The sequence below is a fragment of the Myotis myotis genome, unplaced genomic scaffold (assembly GCF_014108235.1).
Source record: "Myotis myotis isolate mMyoMyo1 unplaced genomic scaffold, mMyoMyo1.p scaffold_m19_p_9, whole genome shotgun sequence".
NCBI classification, from domain to species: Eukaryota; Metazoa; Chordata; class Mammalia; order Chiroptera; family Vespertilionidae; genus Myotis; species Myotis myotis.
In genome coordinates, this window is record NW_023416401.1 from 61,284,199 (window position 1) to 61,308,968 (window position 24,770).

The 24,770-nt window shown below is 53.7% G+C and overlaps 1 protein-coding gene across 2 annotated transcripts; it reads right to left on the minus strand.

Moving 5' to 3' along the window:
- Positions 1 to 1,111: 1,111 nt before the first annotated feature.
- CCM2L (CCM2 like scaffold protein) lies at positions 1,112 to 23,444 on the minus strand. Of its 2 annotated transcripts, XM_036323465.1 has the most exons (10): positions 23,364 to 23,444; positions 22,707 to 22,871; positions 19,315 to 19,398; positions 19,036 to 19,219; positions 10,864 to 11,321; positions 8,159 to 8,294; positions 6,424 to 6,487; positions 4,359 to 4,488; positions 3,924 to 4,062; positions 1,112 to 2,827 (listed from the first exon to the last, which is right to left on the minus strand). In XM_036323465.1, the coding sequence occupies exons 1-10, from the start codon at positions 23,391 to 23,393 to the stop codon at positions 2,508 to 2,510; spliced, it is 1,710 nt and encodes a 569-aa protein (XP_036179358.1). In that variant the 5' UTR covers positions 23,394 to 23,444; the 3' UTR covers positions 1,112 to 2,507. The 2 variants fall into 2 exon arrangements, with proteins under 2 accessions (XP_036179358.1, XP_036179359.1); XM_036323466.1 differs by lacking the exon at positions 6,424 to 6,487 and having other exon boundaries at positions 2,691 to 2,827.
- Between the last annotated feature and the right edge of the window lie 1,326 nt (positions 23,445 to 24,770).

The following is a 24,770-nucleotide window of genomic DNA, read 5'->3' on the forward strand; positions in this document are numbered from 1 at the left end:
CAGAGTCTGAAGAAGTTTTCATGTAGCTCCATAAGAGTCATCCACAAAGATGTGAATCTCAGTGTTGTTTGTGGTAAGAGGGAGTTGGAAACAACCTGAGTGTCCATCACTGCGGGGAATGGATACATAAAACAGTGGATGCTCAGCTTGGAATATTTTGCAACAAGCTAGATGGGTAGATCTTAAAAACATATTATGAAGTGAAAAAGAAGCAACAAAATGAGATCCTTACCCAATACTATTTATGTAGTGTAAACACACACACAAAGCATTGTATGTATTTATGTCCAGGGACATATATCAACACATAGGAGTGGGTGCCCATGATGGGGAGGAGGAGTGTGGGGAATGTGTAGATACAAGGGGAAAATAAGACAAAGCAAAATATCAAAAGTGTCTTGCACAGACCAATTATGCTGAGATGGTCACTTGCCACAAACTGAGTATGAACCATGGAACTCTCTGGAGCTGAAGCCCTAACAATAATATTATTATTTTAAAATGGGTGATAGTAGCCCTGGCTGGGTACCTCAGTTGGTTAGAGCATCATCCGATATGCTAAGGTTGTGGGTTCAATCCCCAGTCAGGGCACATACAAGAATCAACCAATGAATGCATTACATAAGTGGAACAACAAAAATCAATGTTTCTCTCTCTCTCTCAATCAATTTAAAAAATGGGTAATAATAATACCTACCTCCTAGTAAGTACCATGTATCTTGCCATGGAGGGCTCTGTAATGTTATTATAAACTAGAGGCCTGGTGCACAAAATTCATGCACTGGCCGGGGGAGGGGGGGGGGTTTCCCTCAGCCCAGCGTTCACCCTCTCCAATCTGGGACCCCTTGGGGGATGTCTGACTGCCGGTTTAGGTCCGATCCCACAGGATTGGCAGTCGGACATCCCTCTCACAATCTGGGACTGCTGGCTCCCAACCGCTCGCCTGCCTGCCAGCCTGATCACCCCTTAACCACTCCCCTGCCTGCCTGATCGACGCCTAACTGCTCCCCTGCTGGCCCGATCACCCCCAACTGCCCTCCCCTGCCAACCTGGTTGCCCCCAACTGCCCTCCCTTGCTGGCCCGATCACCCCCAACTGCCCTCCCCTGCCAATCTGGTTGCCCCTAACTGCCCTCCCCTACTGGCCTGATTGCCCACAACTGCCCTCCCCTGCCGGCCATCTTGTGACCACATACATAGGAGCGGCCATCTTGGGCGAGGGAGTGATGGTCAATTTGCATTTCACACCTTTATTATATAGGATAAACTTGCCTAGCTCTTCTAGGCAAGTCTCTGGTTTCCTTTCAGGGCTCATTTCTTTTAGCCTCCAAGCCTGTACTTGGGCTGGGCCACATGCTGTATTTATGCTTCTTGCCCTCTCCAACCCTGCCTTTAGGTTCCTTTGGCTACCCAAGACCACTGAAATGGCTCTGTGGAGTCTTGGGTACTTTTCTGGCTTAAGCATGAAGCCAGGCTGCAATGGAGCTGTGCGGGCAAGTCCTATTTCCTCTTCCCAAATTGTGCTCCCTCAGGGTCTTCTTAGATCTCATTCCCACCTCATTCCCAGCCCATTGCACACAGGGTAAAGACAGGTAAACTGAGTCAGAACATGTTAGTTGCGGAAGGGAACAGCCTTTATTGAGTGCCTGTCATGTGGCAGACCCAGCACTCAGGTCTTGACCTTTGTTCATCTCCATGACCTCCCTCTGAGGCAGGTGGGGCCCATGTCATCTGACAGGGAGGAGATGGGGGCCTAGGGGACCTAACCACGGCCCCTCTCAGGGGTCTTGGGTAGCCAAAGAAATCCAAAGGCAGGGTTGGAGAGGGCAGCCCTAGGTCTGTCTGGCTCCAAATCAAAGATGTGAATAAGCAACTTGATTGGAGCCTTCGGACTGGGATCCAGATCGCCCTCCTCCGAGTCAACTCTCAGTAGAGAAAAACCTCTACTCCACACTGATGATCTGATTCAGTGGTGGTGGGGGAGTCCCTGCTATTTAGAGCCTTAAAGATACCCTCTACAGATTGGGCCTGGTCGGTTTGAGATAACATCGCAGGCCAATCAGGAGATTCCCTCCAGTCCCTTTCCCTCTTTTAAACCTCAGTCTCTCCAACTGTAGAGCAGGAGGAACTGGTCTCTGGGCTGTGGGGATTCTTCCCTCAGTCGGCCAGAAGGTGGAGCCCACTCATCACCCCTAGCGAGGCCTTCAGAAAGAAGCGCAGTCCAGGGAGGAGGGGTGTCCTGGTGCGGATCCCGGGGGCCAGGGGGACGTGCCCATCCCGGGCGGGCGGGCAGAGTAGAGTGGCTAGCTGAGCCCCAAGCGACTGCCTCGGACTTTAGGAACCGGAGCCCTACGGGCAGGATCTGAGACGGGAATGGAGGCCGGATTTGGGGGTGGGGGTGGGGTGAGGAGGGGCCCTGAGGATGGGCACCTCCCCAGACCAGAGCGAGAGTCCAAGGCGAGGTTGCAGGGCCACGCGCTCCGCCTTCCGCCTGGGCGCAGCCACAGGCTACAGGTAGTTGTCTTCGGATGCCTCATTCCCGCCCGGGGAGCCCCGCGCCTCCTCGTCTGTGCTGTCCTCGTCGTCGTCGTCGGGGGCCAGCGCCTCAATGTCGTGCGTGATGTCCGCCAGCAGCCGGTGGAAGGTCTGCTCCTCGGGCCGCTGGGCCGCGCCGTCGTAGCTGCGCACCGCGGACGCCGACGTGGAGCTCATGCTGCGCTTGATGCGGCCGAAGCTGTCGGTGAGGATGCCGCCCTCGCGGATGCCCACGCCCTCCAGGAAGCCCTCGAAGTAGCCAATGTCCTGGTCCTGGATGAAGGGCCGCATCCCTGCGGGCCAAGGGGCAGGTGACTCCTGGGGGTTCAGCCCTTTCCCCTCCCACAGAGGGGTCACCTTCGTTGGAAATCCGGGTTCAGGTCCCCGCCCACCCCTCACCGGCTGTGTGGCCTTGCACAAGTTCCTTGACTCTGAGCCAGAGAATAAGGACAGATTTCGTGGTTCCCGGTACATGCTCATTGCACGTTAGCTTATTATTGCTACATCCCCATTACAGAGGTGTGTGACCCCCATTAAATAACTACTCTGGGCCCTGGCTGGTGGCTCAGTTGGTTGGAGAGTTTTCAATATGCCAGGGTTGCAGGTTCCATCCCTGATCAAGGCATATGCAGGAGTCAACCAATGAATTCATGAAGTTTCTCCCCCACCCCCCCCGCCTGTTTAAAATCAATAAATTAAAAAAAACACACAGAACTCTTCAGAGCTCTACTTTCCTCCCGGGGAAAATTGAGGAAAGTACACATCTTCTCCTGGTAGGTTTGTTAGGATTAAATAAGGTGCTCAGCACACAGAGTGCCCCATAAAAGTGAGCTCATTTCAATCCAGTCACTACTAACTATGTGACTTCAGCACTTTGCTTCTCTGAGCCTCAGTTTGCTAATCCGCAAAACCGGGGTAAATAATAGTTTCTACTTCCCAGATCTGAGGCCATTCAATGAGGTGATGCTTGGCACATGGTAATGGCCAAATACATGTTAACTTAGTAACACGATCATTCCCACTGTTGTTTTACTAGCCCTCCTCACTGGCTGTGTGACCTTGAACAAGCTCCTTAGCCTCTCTGAGCCTTAGCTTCCTCAGGGGGTCAGATGGGAAGAATCCTTTCCTCTCCCAGGTTTGCTGTGAAGATGGAATGGTTATACCAGTGCTTTGTTCTTACTGACTTTGTGACTGCAGGCAAGTCCCTTCTCTCTGCACCTCGGTCTTCTCATATGCTCCCTGGATCTCATCATCTTGGCCTTATCAGAGGCTGAGAGATAAGGAACAAACACTCCTGGCCTGGAGACTGACCAGGAATGTCATGACCATGCAGGGGCCTTGGCTGACCTTTGGGGGGGTGGGGGGGGGGGGGGGGGGTGGGGGGCTCACCGAGGAGGAAGAACTTGCGCCGGTCTCCATAGAGCTTCAACAAGCCCGAACAATAGTCCTGGATGGGCAGCCCCAGCCTGTACTCCCGCAGCAGCAGGGCAAACTGCTGGATCTCAAGGGGGCCCAGTTTACTCCGCAACTGTGGGGACACCATTCGAGATCAATCCCAGGAAGCACTCCGATCCAACCCCTTCCTGAAACGCCCAGAGCCCTCTCTAAGGGCATACCTGGCCCAGCCCTCCTCTGAAAATGCTCGCTGACATTAGTTTAGGCCTTTCAGCAAGCTGGCCTCAGTGTACTCTCCTAACTTCACGTCCCACTCTGGGTCTTATGCTTCAGTCATGTCCAAGATTATTTATGATTCCTGAAATAACCTATGTTTCCTCCAATTTCTAGGCCTTTGCTTGTGCTGTCTGCACTGGTGCCCCAGCTCACCGTGACCATGTAATCCTGCAATTGCTCCAGGCCCAAGGCGCTGTGGTCGCTGCCGCTGCAGTGCGAGTCATGGAAAGAGGGTGTGGATGTGCCGCTGTAACACGCTTCAAATGTGTCCTGGGAGCCATTGCTGCAGGGACAACAGAAAGGAGTCCTCACTCATCTCTCTCCAGCTCCTCTCCTGCCGTGGGTGGAACGTGGGAGGGCATAGCTGCCAGTGCTCTGGGCCTGAGGCCTCATCCTAGGTCCCATTTTCTCCTTCAGGGCCCCACATTATCTGGCTGCCTCTCAAGCCTCTCCTCACTCTTGCTGTTTGTGCTCAGGCCACCCTGCCTTCCTTTCCTCTAATACTCCAAGTACCTTTATACCTCTGGGCCTTTGCACATTCTGTTCCATCATCCTGGAATGTCTCTCTCCCCCTATCTTTTGCTCACCTAATTCTTATTCATCATTGGATTTTATTTTATTTTATTTTTTATTTTGAGAGTACATTTATTAAAGCTGGGGACAGTAAAACAAGAAAGGGCCTACGATAGAAGAAACAGGGGAGAGTAGCTGGGGCTGCTTTGGCTCTCTAGAAATTTTATGAGAAAAAAGTGAGCCAAGGTGGGGCTGCTGTCAGCTCACTGGAGTTAGAGAAAAGAGGCCTTGGAGACAGGTTCAAGGGGTTAACCTGGGACAAGCTGCCACTGCCCATTGCTCCCTGGTTGCAAGCCTCTGGGGGTCCCTTAGAGTTTAGGAGATGCATGGGCCTGCTCCAGGGAAAGAGAGTACCTAGATTTTAAATGTCATCTTCTCAGGAAAATTTTCCCTGATCCCCCCCAGACTGGGTTAGACCCTCTATCAAATGAGGTCACAGAGTCTACTCATGACATACAAGGACTTTCCAAATCTCACCAAACATTCTCTCTGACCATAGTCACTGCCATAGTCACAGGGGCCTCCTGCTGATCCTCAAACACACCCAGCTTTATCCTGCTTCGGAATCCGTGCGCTGGCTGTGCCCTCTCCCAGAATGCTCCTTCTCCAGGTCTCAGCTCAGGTGTCCTCACCTCTGAGAGGCCCTCCTGGCACTCTGAGCTTCTCTTTAGTGCTTATTATCATTAATGCTCATCACTATTAAATACTGACTTCTTTGTCACTTGTGCTAGGCGGTAAACCATGCAAGAGCAGGGGACTTGTGTTTCTTCATTTGCTGTGTACCTACTATGTGTTAAGCATGGGGGTTATCCTTGTCTTGTTCCCCACTGTATCCCTAGCACACAGCACAGTGCCTGGCAATAAATATTGCTTAATAAAAAGTCAACCTGCCTCCCGGACTTTACCTTTTCTATTACCTACGGAGAAGCAGTGTAGCATGGTGGTGAGATTTTTTTTTCTTTTTTTAATCCTACATTTTCCAGCCTGCCTACTTGTAGCCATGTGACCAAGTTCTGGCCAATGAGATGTAAGCAAACATTGCCAATGGGAATGCCAGCAGAGCTCTTTCAAGAGGCCCCTGGCATGCTGCCCCCCTGGCTGGAGCTATGACCACCTTCTTGGGACATGAGGTGGCCTTCAGGATGGAAGTAAGTGCTGAGGAGGGAGGAAAAGAGAGGCCTGGGCCCCTAACAACCATGAGACCATGCATGAAATGCTGGCCTAATATTTTATGTAAAAGACAGGGGAGAAATGCTCCATCTTGTTTAAGCTATTCTTCTTTTTCAGGGTTTTCTATTACATGGAGCCTCAGCTAAAATAAACCAAAACGACTCTTTGGCGTTAGCTGTGGTTTTGGACCTTGCAGGCCACTCAGTCTGGATGACTAGGAGAGAACCACAGGCCTACGTAGGCCCACTTCCTAGGTCTCTCAGGGCATGAATCCTCTGAGCTCATCAGAGTTCAGTTTACCTCCCACCCTAATGGCCAATGTCTCAGCACAAATCAAAGTGGGGTCACTTTCTCCCACTTTTCTTACCCACAGGGGTTCAAGAATGCCTAGAAGCACAACCCTGTTTATGAACAGATGTGTGTGTGTGTGTGGGGGGGGGGCGAGAGTGGGGTCCCCAGCAAGGGTGGTACCCACAAAGAGCTGCAGCAGCTGAAGTCGGCATCATAGGCGTAAGTCCCGTCGGTTCGGCAGCTGTCACCTGGGACCACAGACAGAGGGGCTGTCAGAGGAAGCAAAGCAGGGACCAGCCTCCCCGGCCTCTGAGGCCTCAACCTCAGTCCCTCCCTGGGGTTGGGATGGTGGCTGGAACAGATGGCCTTGTAAACAATTATAAGGACGTTAGCATTTACTCGGAAATGGGCAGCGACTGGAAGCTGCTAACCACGATTCCTGCCCCCCGCTCCCCTGCCACACACACACACCTCACCTCCATGACACACAGATGATCTTGGGCAACTCACCTCCTGTCACCTGGCCCTCAACTTCCCCAACATTGGGACATCACCGTCCTGTCTACCTCAGAGGCTCTTGGGTATAACAGCGGTGGGAACAGGTGAGGGTGCATTTTGTAAACTGGATGTGTTTGAGGTGGCACAAAAAAGAACTTTGAGAGGGAAGGGAATCAGTCTTGAGAGTAAAGAAGCACTGTTTACAGAGAACTGGCTCTGTGCCTAGCCCTGTTATCTCACTGATGCCAGGTACTAGCCTCACCTTCGGATCCTGGCTCACTCAATGTCACTTCCTTAGGACACCCCTGAGTCCCCAGGCCAGGCTGGGTCCTCATTATATGTTCTCATAGCACAGCATGTGGTTGCACTGCATTTTTGTAACTATTTAACTACTGTCACATTACCTCAGCAATGCAAGCCTCATAAGGGCAGGGCCACACCTGGTTTTGCTCAGCAATATATCCTGGCGGTTAGCAGAGCCCTGCATATAGTAGGTGCTCAATAAATATTTGTCGAATGAATTTCTTGAAATATTTATTGCATTACCTCATTTATTTGCCTATCATTCCTGTGACCGTTAATGAGTTATCCCAGCTTCCTCAAGCCAAGTTTCTACAGATGGGAGTGCCTCCGGAAGTGAAGAGCCATCTCCCTGTCGCTGGAACTATGCAAACAGGGACCGCACTGAGGGGGCTGTGCCTGAGGAAACCCACTTAGTGGCCTTGAAGGCAGCACGGGGAGTGAAGCTGGTGCAAACAGGAGCTTTAGAATCAGAATACCTGCGTTTGAATCCCAACTCTGACACTTAGCAGCTGTGTAAGCTTGACTAATTTATTGACTACTCTGAACCTTGATGTCCTCATCTGTGAAATCGGAATCATAAGGCCTCACAGAGAGTTCTTTCATTCATTCAAAAACATAAAATTGAGCATCTGTGATGCCCCTGTTCCTGGGCGAGGCACACAGGATACAGTGCCAAACAGGACAGACAAGGCTACTTGGCACATCGTTGGTGCCCAGTAAATTCTCTCTGGGTCTCATTCTCATTCCAGCCCTTGATTGTATTCAAGGACCAGTCTTGAAATTTTGGTTTTGACCTACTGTCCTAGCGGGGCTAGCCAGCTTTACAGACAGACAATGCTCTATCTTAAGTTTCTGCAAAAGAAGGAACACCAAAAACAAAAGGGGGAGAGAAGTTCAGCTGCTCTGAATCTGACAACCAGAACATCTGTGAAGCAGCTAGGTCTGAGGTCATCGTGAAAACGGACATTTTTTAAGAACCCCATCTTGGGGTACACTGTAATTGCAGGAGAGATAGAACCCCTAAAGGCTTTCAGTGGCCCTAAGTCTTGGGGCATCCTCCCTCCCCTGGCCTTTCGGGATGTTTCATAGGAGAGGAGGCCAGGAGTTCGACTACTCACTGCGGCTGCAGAGCCACGGCCTTTCGGGCGTGGATGTGTAGTGGTAGCCAGCCCGGTCCACGCACTCGATGCTCTGGTCCCCGTAGATGATCTGGAAGACCTGACAGATGAGGGCACAGGACTCCTCGGCAGCATCCTGGCCCAGGGAGGAGGAGGCACAGTGTGAGGAGGCTCACAGAGACACACATACCTTTTAATAAAAGGGCTTTGAGGGTATTTCCCATCAAAATGATTTCCCATCAAAATGGCTGTTCTTGGGGTCTTGGACGCCTTTGTAGACTCCAGTGATGATTCTAACCCTCCTGTCCTGAAAAAGGCACACATGCAACCCAATTTCCTGAGGATTCATGGGCCCTCCTGAAGCTTATCTAAAAGAAGCCCCTCGCCCTAGACAGTTTGGCTCAGGGAATAGAGCATCGGCCAGCGGTCTGAAGGGTCCCAGGTTCGATTCCATTCAAGGGCACATACCTGAGTTGCAGGCTCAATCCTCAGTGTGGGGCATGCAGGAGGCAGCGATCAACGATTCTCTTTCATCATTGATGTTTCTATCTCTCTCTCCCTCTCCCTTTCTCTCTGAAATCAATAAAAATATTTAAAAAAAATAAATAAAATAATCCCCAATTTGTTTTAGTCTACAGGTAGGAAGCTGAAATCCAGAGAGGTAAAGTGATTAGCCACGACTAGAGCCAGGTCTCCCACTACCTAGTAGGAGAAGGAAGAATTAAGTGTATAAAAAGTGTTAGGTTCCACATAGTTACTACACTACCAGATGCCATATTTAGATATGAGCTTCCTGGCACCCAGGGCAAAAATGGAAGCAGGATGAATACATAAAGTTCAGTCTCTGGTAGAAGGAGGGAACTGAAGTCCTTGGGTGAAATTTTTTGGAGATTACAAATATAAAGAATTTGTTTTATTTTTAAAAAATATTTTTATTGATTTCAGAGAGGAAGGGAGAGGGAGAGAGAGATAAAAACATCAAAGATGAGAGGGAATCTTTCATTGGCTGCCTCTTGCACACTCCCTACTGGGGATTGAGCCTGCAACCCAGGCATGTGCCTTTGACCGGAATCAAAGCCAGGATCCTGACACTCTACCCACTCAGCCAAACCAGCTAGGGCAGAATTTGCTTCTTTAATTGACTTCGTTATGCCTTCAAGCAAGAGACACAGAAAGACTACAAATGATGAAGAGATTAACTCCATGAGGGCATTTCCTATTTTGTATCTCTAAAAAAAAAAAAAAAAAGAAGAAGAAGCTCAGGTGTAAATTAAAATGTGACCCAGGATAGGCATTTTGGGATGGTTATATTTTTAAAATAGGGCCAAGAGGATTTGTTGATAGAGTGGATATGGGTTGTGTGAAAGAGAACGGGGAGCCAAAGATCACTGCAAAGTTTTGGTAAAAGCAACAGAAGGACAGAGCTGCCATCAGTCAAGACAGGGAGACCAAGGCAGGAACAGGTTTGGGGGAGAAGAGTGGGAGCTCAGATTTTATGTCATTAGACCTTTGAATGAAGGGGCAGAGTGGAAAAACGTGTCTGGAGATTTGATGATGAGAGAGAAACTTTCTAGGGAGTTCTCAGTGTTTTAAATGCCCCAAGACGAGAAGAGACCATCTAGGGATGGGTGTAAGGACTAAGCCTGGAGCACGCCAGCCTTAAGAAGCTGAGGAGAAGAGGAGGAAGCAGCTCTAGAGAAGGAGCAGCCAGGGACACGGGTAGGAGGGAACCAGGAGAATGGGGAGAGCTGGAAGCCAAGTGAGAAAGTGTTTCAAGGAAGAGCGCATCAGCTCCGGAGTCCAAGTTTTCTGATGAGTATCCATCTCTCCTTTTGGAAAGGCAACATGTCTGTTTTGTTCACCATGGGACCCTGGGCCGGAGGAAAAGCTTAGAAGCCACAGGGCTGGACGGTGTCTGCTAGACTGTGAGCGCCCTAAGGGAGGACACCAGGTATATTTCCTTTATCTCTGTACCCACAGCACCCAGCCCAATACCCAGCACAAGATGGCACTCAAATATGGTCAAATGAATAAAAGCAAAGGTGACGGTGGAGAATGGGTGGAGGGAGGGTAGGCAAGGAAAGAATGGCAGAAAGGCTTCTGCCTTGGGTGACGACACAGTCCCCACGAGTATAGGCCCTGAACTTCCTGGGTACCAATGTTGAAATGGCCACCTGATTCCTGTGTGACCTTGCACAAGTTACTTAGTCTCACGGTTTCCTTCTCTATGGAATGGATGTGACTGAAATATTCCCCTCTACTGGTTACTGTTAGAATGAAATAAGTTAATGCTGGTTCTGTGTCTGGCATGGGTTGGCACTCCATTCATGCTGGGGATTTGTGTCCTGATGATTGTTACTGTGGCAGTTCGGACACTGATGATATTGGAGAAAGAGCAGGGTTGGAGGAGGGATGAAATCAAGTCTATTTTGAGTTTCATCCTATTGGGACAGTAAGGGGGAAGTGTCCTGCAAGGGTCCGGGGCTGGCGTCTAGAAGTCTTTTGGCGTCATGGGCTCACAGGTAGTAACTGAAGTCCTAGGTAGGGCAGAGGGAGGGAGAAGGAAAGAGGCCAGGGTGGAGCCCAGGAACCTCGTGAATGGGGCAGGATTGGGGGGGAGGGGAGGGGCGGGGTAAAGCGGCACCAGCCCAGCCCCGACGCGCCCGGGAGCAGAGCGCAGCGGCGTGGGGTGCCCGAAGGCTCACCCTGTTGGCCACAGCCAGGATGACGAGGTTGCAGTAGGCGTCGGGGCTGGGGTCCTGCGGGTCCAGAGGGTTGGAGCCCGGGTGGCGCCGCTCCCAGCTGCCGCCGCCGCCCGCCTGCCTCCGCTCCCAGCTGCCCCCCGGCTTGCCGCCGCCGCCGCCGCCGCCGCCGCCGTGCCGCCGCTCCCAGCTGCCGCTGAACGTCTGCCGCCGCTCCCAGCTGCCCGACGCCCGCGCCCCGGCGCGCTGGCGCTCCAGGCTGCCGCCGCCGCCCCCGGCCCGGGCTTCGGCCCCCGCGCCCCCGCCCCACGCCATCCGCCAGTCCAGGCTGCAGATGGTGTGGCGCCGCTCTGTGGTGCCCACCCGCCGCTTCTCGGGAGCGGCGCCGGGCGGGCCCGGGTCGCGTCCGGCCCCGCCTGGGCTGGCGTCTACACCGGCCGGCACCGGGTCCACGCCCAGACCTAGGAGAGGCGGGGGAGACTTCAGCCACAGGAGGTTGGGCTAAGAGTGCCCCCCGGCGGCCACCCGGGGGACCTGAGGGCGCCTCGGTGGTGGCCCGCCGCGCCTGGCCCTGCCCTGGCTTCAGGCCCCACCCTTAGCTTAAAAGTCCTGAGGCCAGACCCCCTCTCACTCCGGGTGCTTGCTCTCGGGGCGCACCGTCCCGGCCTCAGGCTCCACCCCTAGTTTTGGCTCCGCAGGCCGTTCCCCCCTGCCCCCCCCCTCCCCCCAGTGCTCCTCGTCTCAGATCTTGACAAAGGTCCTAGGGGTGGTCAGACTGTCCCTTCCCTCTGTACCCTTAACGCGGACCTTGTCCCTGGTTTCAGAGCCCCCTTCTAGGATTCCGTCTTCCCTTCAACGCCGCCCCTGGCCTCAGGCTTCACCCTAATTTGGCAAGGTCTGACATCTCCCACTGGCTACCTTACTTCGAGCTCCGCCCCCTGCGTTTGGTCCGGCCCGTCCGCCAGACTCCTCCCCTCGATCAAACTCCTCCCCACGATCAGACTCCTCCCCTCGATCAAACTCCTCCCCACGATCAGATTCCTCCCCTCGATCAGACTCCTCCCCACGATCAGACTCCTCCCCTCGATCAAACTCCTCCCCACGATCAGACCCCTCCCCTTGATCAGACTCCTCCCTACGATCAGACTCCTCCCTCGATCAGACTCCTCCCCTCGATCAGACTCCTCCCCTCGATCAGACTCCTCCCCACGATCAGACTCCTCCCCACGATCAGACTCCTCCCCTCAATCAAACTCCTCCCCTCGATCAAACTCCTCCCCACGATCAGACTCCTCCCCTCGATCAGACTCCTCCCCTCGATCAAACTCCTCCCCACGATCAGACTCCTCCCCTCGATCATACTCCTCCCCACGATCAGACCCCTCCCCTCAATCAAACTCCTCCCCTCGATCAAACTCCTCCCCTCGATCAGACTCCTCCCCACGATCAGACTCCTCCCCACGATCAGACTCCTCCCCTCAATCAAACTCCTCCCCACTATCAGACTCCTCCCCACGATCAGACTCCTCCCCTCGATCAAACTCCTCCCCACGATCAGACCCCTCCCCTTGATCAGACTCCTCCCCACGATCAGACTCCTCCCTCGATCAGACTCCTCCCCTCAATCAGACTCCTCCCCACGATCAGACTCCTCCCCACGATCAGACTCCTCCCCTCGATCAGACTCCTCCCCACGATCAGACTCCGCCCCTCAATCAAACTCCTCCCCACGATCAGACTCCTCCCCACGATCAGACTCCTCCCCTCAATCAAACTCCTCCCCACGATCAGACTCCTCCCCTCAATCAAACTCCTCCCCACGATCAGACTCCTCCCCACGATCAGACTCCTCCCCTCGATCAAACTCCTCCCCACGATCAGACCCCTCCCCTTGATCAGACTCCTCCCCACGATCAGACTCCTCCCTCGATCAGACTCCTCCCCTCAATCAGACTCCTCCCCACGATCAGACTCCTCCCCACGATCAGACTCCTCCCCTCAATCAGACTCCTCCCCACGATCAGACTCCTCCCCTCAATCAAACTCCTCCCCACGATCAGACTCCTCCCCACGATCAGACTCCTCCCCTCAATCAAACTCCTCCCCACGATCAGACTCCTCCCCTCGATCAGACTCCTCCCCTCGACCAGACTCCTCCCCTCGATCAGACTCCTCCCCTCGATCAAACTCCTCCCCACGATCAGACTCCTCCCCACGATCAAACTCCTCCCCACGATCAGACTCCTCCCCACGATCAGACTCCTCCCCACGATCAGACTCCTCCCCTCGACCAGACTCCTCCCCTCGATCAGACTCCTCCCCTCGATCAAACTCCTCCCCACGATCAGACTCCTCCCCTCGATCAAACTCCTCCCCACGATCAGACTCCTCCCCACGATCAGACTCCTCCCCACGATCAGACTCCTCCCCTCAATCAAACTCCTCCCCACGATCAGACTCCTCCCCTCGATCAAACTCCTCCCCACGATCAGACCCCTCCCCTTGATCAGACTCCTCCCCTCAATCAGACTCCTCCCCACGATCAGACTCCTCCCCTCGATCAGACTCCTCCCCACGATCAGACTCCTCCCCTCAATCAAACTCCTCCCCACGATCAGACTCCTCCCCACGATCAGACTCCTCCCCTCAATCAAACTCCTCCCCACGATCAGACTCCTCCCCTCGATCAGACTCCTCCCCTCGACCAGACTCCTCCCCTCGATCAGACTCCTCCCCACGATCAGACTCCTCCCCACGATCAGACTCCTCCCCACGATCAGACTCCTCCCCTCAATCAAACTCCTCCCCACAATCAGACTCCTCCCCACGATCAGACTCCTCCCCTCAATCAAACTCCTCCCCACGATCAGACTCCTCCCCACGATCAGACTCCTCCCACGATCAGACCCCTCCCCTCGATCAGACCCCTCCCCTCGATCAGACTCCTCCCCTCGATCAGACTCCTCCCCTCGATCAGACTCCTCCCCTCAATCAAACTCCTCCCCACGATCAGACTCCGCCCCTCAATCAAACTCCTCCCCACGATCAGACTCCTCCCCACGATCAGACTCCTCCCCTCGATCAGACTCCTCCCCACGATCAGACTCCTCCCCTCAATCAAACTCCTCCCACGATCAGACGCCTCCCCACGATCAGACCCCTCCCCTCGATCAGACTCCTCCCCTCGATCAGACTCCTCCCCTCAATCAAACTCCTCCCCACGATCAGACTCCTCCCCTCAATCAAACTCCTCCCCACGATCAGACTCCTCCCCACGATCAGACCCCTCCCCTCGATCAGACTCCTCCCCACGATCAGACTCCTCCCCTCAATCAAACTCCTCCCCACGATCAGACTCCTCCCCTCAATCAAACTCCTCCCCTCGATCAGACTCCTCCCCTCAATCAAACTCCTCCCCACGATCAGACTCCTCCCCATGATCAGACCCCTCCCCTCGATCAGACTCCTCCCCACGATCAGACTCCTCCCCTCAATCAAACTCCTCCCCACGATCAAACTCCTCCCCACGATCAGACCCCTCCCCTCGATCAGACTCCTCCCCACGATCAGACTCCTCCCCTCAATCAAACTCCTCCCCACGATCAAACTCCTCCCCACGATCAGACTCCTCCCCACGATCAGACTCCTCCCCACGATCAGACTCCTCCCCACGATCAGACCCCTCCCCTCGATCAGACTCCTCCCCACGATCAGACTCCTCCCCTCAATCAAACTCCTCCCCACGATCAAACTCCTCCCCACGATCAGACTCCTCCCCTCGATCAGACTCCTCCCCTCAATCAAACTCCTCCCCACGATCAGACTCCTCCCCTCAATCAAACTCCTCCCCACGATCAGACTCCTCCCCACGATCAGACCCCTCCCCTCGATCAGACTCCTCCCCACGATCAGACTCCTCCCCTCAATCAAACTCCTCCCCACGATCAGACTCCTCCCCACGATCAGACCCCTCCCCTCGATCAGACTCCTCCCCTCGATCAGACTCCTCCCCTCAATCAAACTCCTCCCCACGATCAGACTCCTCCCCTCAATCAAACTCCTCCCCACGATCAGACTCCTCCCCTCGATCAGACTCCTCCCCTCAATCAAACTCCTCCCCACGATCAAACTCCTCCCCACGATCAGACTCCTCCCCACGATCAGACTCCTCCCCTCGATCAGACTCCTCCCCACGATCAGACTCCTCCCCTCAATCAAACTCCTCCCCACAATCAGACTCCTCCCCACGATCAGACTCCTCCCCTCAATCAAACTCCTCCCCACGATCAGACCCCTCCCCTTGATCAGACTCCTCCCCTCGATCAGACTCCTCCCCACGATCAGACTCCTCCCCACGATCAGACTCCTCCCCTCGATCAGACTCCTCCCCTCGATCAGACTCCTCCCCACGATCAGACTCCTCCCCTCAATCAGACTCCTCCCCACGATCAGACTCCTCCCCACGATCAGACTCCTCCCCTCGATCAGACTCCTCCCCACGATCAGACTCCTCCCCACGATCAGACCCCTCCCCTCAATCAAACTCCTCCCCACGATCAGACTCCTCCCCTCAATCAAACTCCTCCCCACGATCAGACTCCTCCCCTCAATCAAACTCCTCCCCACGATCAGACTCCTCCCCTCGATCAGACTCCTCCCCATGATCAGACTCCTCCCCTCAATCAAACTCCTCCCCACGATCAGACTCCTCCCCACGATCAGACTCCTCCCCTCGATCAAACTCCTCCCCACGATCAGACCCGTCCCCTTGATCAGACTCCTCCCCACGATCAGTCTCCTCCCTCGATCAGACTCCTCCCTCAATCAGACTCCTCCCCACGATCAGACTCCTCCCCACGATCAGACTCCTCCCCTCGATCAGACTCCTCCCCACGATCAGACTCCGCCCCTCAATCAAACTCCTCCCCACGATCAGACTCCTCCCCACGATCAGACTCCTCCCCTCAATCAAACTCCTCCCCACGATCAGACTCCTCCCCTAAATCAAACTCCTCCCCACGATCAGACTCCTCCCCACGATCAGACTCCTCCCCACGATCAAACTCCTCCCCACGATCAGACCCCTCCCCTTGATCAGACTCCTCCCTCGATCAGACTCCTCCCCTCGATCAGACTCCTCCCCTCGACCAGACTCCTCCCCTCGATCAGACTCCTCCCCTCGATCAAACTCCTCCCCACGATCAGACTCCTCCCCTCGATCAAACTCCTCCCCACGATCAGACTCCTCCCCACGATCAGACTCCTCCCCACGATCAGACTCCTCCCCACGATCAGACTCCTCCCCTCGATCAGACTCCTCCCCTCGATCAGACTCCTCCCCTCGATCAGACTCCTCCCCTCGATCAAACTCCTCCCCACGATCAGACTCCTCCCCTCGACCAGACTCCTCCCCTCGATCAGACTCCTCCCCTCGATCAAACTCCTCCCCACGATCAGACTCCTCCCCTCAATCAAACTCCTCCCCACGATCAGACTCCTCCCCACGATCAGACTCCTCCCCTCGATCAAACTCCTCCCCACGATCAGACCCCTCCCCTTGATCAGACTCCTCCCCACGATCAGACTCCTCCCTCGATCAGACTCCTCCCCTCAATCAGACTCCTCCCCACGATCAGACTCCTCCCCTCGATCAGACTCCTCCCCACGATCAGACTCCTCCCCTCAATCAAACTCCTCCCCACGATCAGACTCCTCCCCACGATCAGACTCCTCCCCTCAATCAAACTCCTCCCCACGATCAGACTCCTCCCCTCGATCAGACTCCTCCCCTCGACCAGACTCCTCCCCTCGATCAGACTCCTCCCCTCGATCAGACTCCTCCCCACGATCAGACTCCTCCCCACGATCAGACTCCTCCCCTCAATCAAACTCCTCCCCACGATCAGACTCCTCCCTTCAATCAAACTCCTCCCCACGATCAGACTCCTCCCCTTGATCAGACTCCTCCCCTCGATCAGACTCCTCCCCTCAAACTCCTCCCCACGATCAGACTCCTCCCCTCAATCAAACTCCTCCCCACGATCAGACTCCTCCCCTCGATCAGACTCCTCCCCACGATCAGACTCCTCCCCACGATCAGACTCCTCCCCTCGATCAGACACCTCCCCACGATCAGACTCCTCCCCTCAATCAAACTCCTCCCCACGATCAGACTCCTCCCCACGATCAGACTCCTCCCCTCGATCAGACTCCTCCCCACGATCAGACTCCTCCCCTCAATCAAACTCCTCCCCACGATCAGACTCCTCCCCTCGATCAAACTCCTCCCCACGATCAGACTCCTCCCCACGATCAGACTCCTCCCCTCGATCAAACTCCTCCCCACGATCAGACTCCTCCCCACGATCAGACTCCTCCCCTTGATCAGACTCCTCCCCTCGATCAGACTCCTCCCCACGATCAGACTCCTCCCCTCGATCAGACTCTTCCCCTCGATCAGACTCCTCCCCTCGATCAGACTCCTCCCCTCGATCAGACTCCTCCCCACGATCAGACTCCTCCCCACGATCAGACTCCTCCCCTCGATCAGACTCCTCCCCACGATCAGACTCCTCCCCACGATCAGACTCCTCCCCACGATCAGACTCCTCCCCTCGATCAGACTCCTCCCCACGATCAGACTCCTCCCCTCGATCAGACTCCTCCCCACGATCAGACTCCTCCCCACGATCAGACTCCTCCCCTCGATCAGACTCCTCCCCTCGACCAGAATCCTCCCCTCGATCAAACTCCTCCCCTCGATCAGACTCCTCCCCATGATCAGACTCCTCCCTCGATCAAACTCCTCCCCACGATCAGACCCCTCCCCACGATCAGACTCCTCCCCACGATCAGACTCCTCCCCACGATCAGACCCCTCCCCACGATCAGACTCCTCCCCACGATCAGACTCCTCCCTCGATCAGACTCCTCCCCTCGATCAGACTCCTCCCCACGATCAGACTCCTCCCCTCAATCAAACTCCTCCCCACGATCAGACTCCTCCCCACGATCAGACTCCTCCCCTCAATCAAACTCCTCCCCACGATCAGACTCCTCCCCTCGATCAGACTCCTCCCCTCGACCAGACTCCTCCCCTCGATCAGACTCCTCCCCTCGATCAGACTCCTCCCCACGATCAGACCCCTCCCTCGATCAGACTCCTCCCCTCGATCAGACCCCTCCCCACGATCAGACTCCTCCCCTCGATCAAACTCCTCCCCTCGATCAGACTCCTCCCCACGATCAGACTCCTCCCCTCGATCAGACTCCTCCCCTCGATCAAACTCCTCCCCACGATCAGACCCCTCCCCTTGATCAGACTCCTCCCCACGATCAGACTCCTCCCCACGATCAGACTCCTCCCCTCAATCAAACTCCTCCCCACGATCAAACTCCTCCCCATGATCAAAGTCCTCCCCACGATCAGACTCCTCCCTCGATCAGACTCCTCCCCTCGATCAAACTCCTCCCCACGATCAGACTCCTCCCCACGATCAGACTCCTCCCTCAATCAGACCCCTCCCCTCCATCAGACCCCTCCCCTCGATCAAACTCCTCCCCACGATCAAACTCCTCCCCTCGATCAAACTCCTCCCCACGATCAGACTCCTCCCTCGATCAGACCCCTCCCCACGATCAGACTCCTCCCTCGATCAGACCCCTCCCCTCGATCAGACCCCTCCCCTCGATCAAACTCCTCCCCACGATCAAACTCCTCCCCTCGATCAAACTCCTCCCCACGATCAGACTCCTCCCTCGATCAGACCCCTCCCCACGATCAGACTCCTCCCTCGATCAGACCCCTCCCCGCGCCGAAGTTCGCCCTGTCCTCTGAGCGCTGCCGCTACGCCCCCCTTCACCAGGCCCTTTAACTCCACGCTCTTCCCGGGCCTCAGGATTCTGGCTTCTCCAGCCTTCACCACTTGACCTCAGGATGGTGGGTCAGGCCGCCCACTCCTCGACCTCAGCCTTGGGCTGGGTCTTATGGCATATGGCCATGGCCCTAGTCTCAGGATAGGGTGGTCAGGCCTTTTCCATCGCCCTGTCATCCAGCCTCAGGCCTGCTCATGCCCCGGGTCACACACATCCCCAAAACAAGGAGTTGAGGCTTTTCTGCCCCTTCACCTCCTGGCCCTGTGGAAGCACAGCCAGGGCAGGCCCCGCCCGCTGTACCTGTCTTAAGCACCAGCAAGTGCAGCGCGTCGTCCTGCAGGTAGGAGGCAGCGGCGATCTCGTGCGTGGGGATGCGCAGGATGAGCTCCTCGTTGTCGCGCCAGGTGAGCAGCAGGCAGCGGGCCGAGAGGCTCAGGATGCTGTCCTGCTCCGCCGTGGTTTTCAGCGGCAGCTCCTTCAGCTGCTGTGTGGTGGGTCGGATCTCCTGAGTCCCCCGGGGCCTTGGGTGGGACACGCAGAAGGGGACAGACCCTGCCTCTCCCCTCTCCAGAACCTTACCCTGGCGGTGTCCAGCAGCTGCAGGAGCTCATCTCGGCTGGAGGGATTCAGTGAGGAGGTTACCCAGGTGAGGTGGCCCAGGAACTGGACGGCAAAAAGGGATGGGGTGGGGGGATGGTGGGAGAAGGACAGGAAGAAGTCACTCGGAAGCCTTGGAGGACCCTGACCTTATTGATACAGTGCAGATAGACTGAGATAGAAATACCTGCATTAATAATAAGAACCTGATCGTAACTGTTATTGAGCCAGTCGTAGAAGCCAGACACAGCACAGTCCTGAGAGCTTTGTGCACATTCATCCTCTTTATTTAAATCTGTTTTTATTATTTTTGTTGTTTGTTTGTTTGTTTAGAGCAGTGGTTCTCAACCTTCCTAATGCCGCGACCCTTTAATACAGTTCCTCATGTTGTGGTGACCCCCAACCATAAAATTATTTTCGTTGCTACTTCATAAGTGTAATTTTGCTACTGTTATGAATCGTAATGTAAATATCTGATATGCAGGATGTATTTTCATTGTTACAAATTGAACATATTTAAAGCATAGTGGTTAATCACAAAAACAATATGTAATTATATATGTGTTTTCCCATGGACTTAGGTGACCCCTGTGAGAGGGTTGTTCGACCCCCAAAGGGGTCTCGACCCACAGGTTGAGAATCGCTGGTTTAGAGAGAAGAAGGGAGAGGGAGAGGGAGAGAGAGAGAAACATTGATGTCCTGGGCATGTGCCCTGACCGGGAATCAAACTGATGACCTTTCAGTGCACTGGACAATGTCCAACCAACGGAGCCACACCGGCCAGGACTCATCCTCAAGTTAAGCACGAGAAAACTAAGGCACAGCACAGGTAAATAACATGTCCAATTTATATCACTAGAAAGGACAAAACTGGACTGCACACACCACAGCCCACACTCTCACTGCTAGCTTATATTGCCTGAACACAGTTATTTAGCTATGATGGAATCAAAAGTCACTATAATAGCTTGAAAGAACTGACCTGAGTGGCTCTGTCCACCTCAAACACCAGGATCAACTGACTGTGCAAGTCACTCACCCTCTTTGTGATCTTGTTGCAGAAATCAAATAGAAAGGAATGAATGTTGTATCAAACTCGGACATCATTTTGTGAGAAAAATGATGCCCCAAATCAATAAATTGATTCTTTATTCATTCTTAGTTATAACTTAATGCTATCAGTTAACTTATGTTATTCCATCAATATAAGAATGAAGTTGTTGTTTTTTTATTACTTTTAGTTTTATTCTTCTAGGTGGATTTAACTAATCAAACCTTTTCTTTTTATTCTGTATGAAATTTCAGTTCCCAAATTTTAAGTATTAGCTTTTCCCTCCATATGGGAATGCCAGATAAAATACAAGATTCCAGTTACATTTGAATTTCACATAAACAACAAATGCTTGTTGTTGTTGTTGTTTTAGTATGTTTTTAGTCCCATGCAGTATTTGGGACATACATTAGTGCTAAAAAAGTATTACTACCCTAGCCAGTTTGGCTCAGTGGATAAAGCATTGGCCTACGGACTAAAGGGTCCCAGGTTCAATCCGGTCAAGGGCACATGCCCAGGTTGCGGGCTCAATCCCCAGTGGGCAGTGTGCGGGAGGCAGCCAATCAATGATTCTCTCTCATCATTGATGTTTCTATCTTTCTCTCCCTCTCCCTTCCTCTCTGGAAAAAAAAAAAAAATGAATGTAAGCCCTGACTGGTTTGGCTCAGTGGATAGAGCGTCGGCCTGCGGACTCAAGGATCCCAGGTTCGATTCTGGTCAAGGGCATGTACCTTGGTTGTGGGCACATCCCCAGTGGCGGGTGTGCAGGAGGCAGATGATCATGTTTCTCTCTCATCGATGTTTCTAGCTCTCTATCCCTCTCCCTTCCTCTCTGTAAAAAATCAATAAAATATATTTTTTAAAACAAACAAACAAACAAAAAAATATATATATATGTATATTTTTAAAGTATTACTTGTTTACCGGAAATTCAAATATAACTGTTTTTGCTAAATCTGACATTCTTAACCCCATATCAATCTTCCTTGGGTAAGAGGATTCTTCACTGCTCCTTCCTGGTGTTCCTGAAATAGAAGTCAAGTCCTTGAGTGGTCCCAGTCCCCTGTGGTTTGCTGAACTGGGTTCCTTGGACCGGGACACTGAGTAGCAACAAGGCCTCTACAGGAATCTCACAGGAAGGTGCGGCTTCTGAGCACACAGAGCCCTTTCCATCGGCTCTCCCCTGGGGGAGGTCCGGAGCCCCGTGTTGCGATGGGGACACTGACACTGAGCACGGGGAGGTCACTTGCTGAGTGTCCACAGTACGAGGCACGGACATGGCCGCCCAGATTCTTTCCTCCGAGTCTCCTTTGTGTGAGACAGGGCTGTTCAGGGGTAGGTGTGGGGGAGAGGTGGGTAAGGTCTCTCTTGATGGGTCCAGGACATGCTACCCCCAAATATGGCACCTTATTAAGAATATCTTGTCCTGCCCTAACTGGTTTGGCTCAGTGGATAGAGCGTTGGCCTGCGGACTGAAAGGTCCCAGGTCCGATTCCGGTCATGGGCATGTACCTGGGTTGTGGGCACATCCCCAGTAGGAGGTGTGCAGAAGGCAGCTGATCGATGGTTCTCTCTCATCGATGTTTCTAACTCTCTATCCCTCTCCCTTCCTCTCTGTAAAAAATCAATGAAATATATATTTAAAAAAGAATATCTTGTCCTGCTGGCATGGCTCAGTGGTTGAGCATTGACCTATGAACCAGGAGGTCCCAGTTTGATTTCTGGTCGGGGCATAAGCCCAGGTTTGGGCTTGATCCCCAGTGTGGGGCATGCAGGAGGCTTCTCTCATCATTGGTGTTTCTATATATCTCTCTCTCCCTTCCTCTCTGAAATCAATAAGAATATATTTTTTAAAAAGAATATCTTAAGCCAAAGGAGTTTGAGAGAACATTCTGACCTTCCCTCCCCTGAAAGCAGGAGATAAATCTGTGTGAGAGGTGCCCTCGCTGTACCAGGAGGAAGGCAGACATGGACTTAGGCCCGAGAAGGCTCTATAAACGAACCTGGTTACTTCCTCACCCTTTCCTAGCCCTAGCCCAAACCCTCTGCCTTGTCAATTCTTCACACAGCTATTGTTTCTTTGTCAAAGAGGCGTAAAAGCTTCCTGCTCTGGTGACTCCTCAGGGCTCTTCATTCTCGTGTGAGGGCTCCTGTGGACATGCAACACTTGAATAAAACGTGGACGCTTTTCTCCTGTGAATCTGTATTTGTCAGTTTAATATTCAGACCAGCCAGGGACACCAAGAGGGTGGAGGAACACTTTTCCCCCCCTACACCCCTCACCCCAAGAATGGGCCCACCCCTTCTCCTATTCCTCACGCACCTTGACCTCTTTCTCCAGGTAGTCACACAGCAGAATCTGGGGGTCGATGAGGTAGTCAGGGGGATAGAGGGGCATGGAGTGCAGGGGCCGGCGGCTCACACTGCTCCGAACGGCGGCTCCTGCTCGGCGGGCAGCCTTTGGGAACATCAGCCTTAGGAGGGGGCCCTGTGTAAAGATGGGGGGCAGGCAGTAGATTGGAGCCCAGCAGGGGAGCAGGTAGGTGTCTCAAGCCAGATTGGAAGCCTATAGCACGGAACTGCTCTGCAGAGGGCCTTCCGTCCTGGGAGGCAGGGAGCAGGGGAATGGGCCTCTTAAGGGTCCTTGGACTGAGAAGCTACAGGAGGGATCCCCCAGGATACCAGGGAAGGAGGTGGGGAGTATCTCCCAAAAGAATCTGTCTGGCTGGGTTTCCCTGGACGGTGTCTGTCTGTCTATATTCCAGGGATGGCAACGGCCACTGAGAACAGGGAGGACAGGCTAGGGAGTTTGGAACCCAAATGTCTGACTGCTCCAGGGCGAGGAGAAAAATCCTTCCAAATGAGAAGAAGGGCCCTGTTTCTGCCCCCACTCCCCCCGCACCCCCCCCCCCCAGGCTTCCCACTTCCCCAGCTCCAGGGCCATTTCTCTGCCCTGCATCCCTCCCAGCCTCCCACCTACCTTTTTCCCTTTCTTGACTTCATATTCCATGGTGAAGCGTCCCTTCTACTTCTGCTGCCCTCCTAGCCGCCACTCCCCCCCTCAACCCCCCCCCCTGCCAAGTTCCCCTTTGTTCCTTTTCCTGCCTGGTCGGAAACTCCACCAGCCCTGGAGTTCCTGTCCCTCCTGTGTGATAGTGAGCAGAGTGGAGGGGGCGGGATGTAGCCTTGGGACCTTCAGCTCAATAGTGGAAGCCCAGCCAGAGCAACTGACCTGGGGAGACAGTGTCAAGGCCTCCAGCCAGAGGCTTGCTGTTGAGGGGGCTTGGGAGTTGAGTGAGGCTAGGGGTCCCCTAAATTTGGAATCAGAACATCCCAAACTCTACCCCTACTTCCACCGCTGACCTTGCTGGGTGACGTTGGCAAGGCAAGTCAGTTCCCCCTTTCACGGCCTCAGTGCTCCCCACCCCACTGTGAACTGGGAGTTACTATTGTCTCCCTCTCTGGGCTGCTGTGGAGAGAACTAAAGGAAAGAGTTGGTGTGAAAGTGCTTCATCAGCTAAACAATACCGTGTCCAAGCAGGTTATGATTGTTAAAACTTACCCTTACTGTTAAGGGAGGCAGTACTGAATGGGCTTCAGAGACAGGCTGCCCGAGTTGAATCCTGCCTTTGCCACTTCCTAGGGTTATGACCTTGGGCAAATCCTTTAACCTCCTGTGACTCAGTTTCCTCATCCATAAAATGGGCATATACAGTTTGACTTCATAGTGCCCTTGTAAGGATTAAATGCATTTAGAAGAGTTCCTGGCACATGAAGTGGCCAATAAATTTTTTTTAAAAATATATTTTTTATTGATTTTTTACAGAGAGGAAGGGAGAGGGATAGAGAGTTAGAAACATCGATCAGCTGCCTCCCGCACACCTCCTACTGGGGATGTGCGCGCAACCAAGGTACATGCCCTTGACCGGAATTGAACCTGGGACCCTTCATTCCGCAGGCCGACGCTCTATCCACTGAGCCAAACCGGTCAGAGCGGCCAATAAATATTAACTACGTATCTCTCTGTCTCTGTGTCCTGGGCTATAAAAGGCCCCCTTTGTGGTTCTGTGCTGAGCACTATGTATTTCGTCTCACTTATTCCTCACAACTTTGGGTTACATTATTATACCCATTATACAGACTTTTTTTAAAAAAAGGCTCAACTGCAGAGGCTGGCCGAGGAAGTCACAATGAATAAGAGGAGGACCTGGGATTTCTGCCTGGTCTGGATCTGAAACCTGGTCACTCGCCTCTAGGGCCTATCCACGCCGCATGCCGCACCCAGGACAGTGGGAAAGGTTCTGACTGACCCGTCCTCCCCTTGCCATGACCTGTGGCTTCCGGAGACCCAAGCTCTGGACCTGAGTTGCTATAGGATCCAGGGCAG

What these genes read in the sequence shown, in the direction of transcription:
- CCM2L (XM_036323465.1), bottom strand. Translation starts at nt 23,393, where the DNA reads ATGGAATATGAAGTCAAGAAAGGGAAAAAG. An exon ending in AAGTCAAGAAAGGGAAAAAG is followed by an intron (nt 22,872 to 23,363) that starts GTAGGTGGGAGG and finishes ATCTTTACACAG; the next exon opens with GGCCCCCTCCTAAGGCTGAT. An exon ending in GCGCAAGTTCTTCCTCCTCG is followed by an intron (nt 2,828 to 3,923) that starts GTGAGCCCCCCA and finishes CTTGGCCCGCAG; the next exon opens with GGATGCGGCCCTTCATCCAG.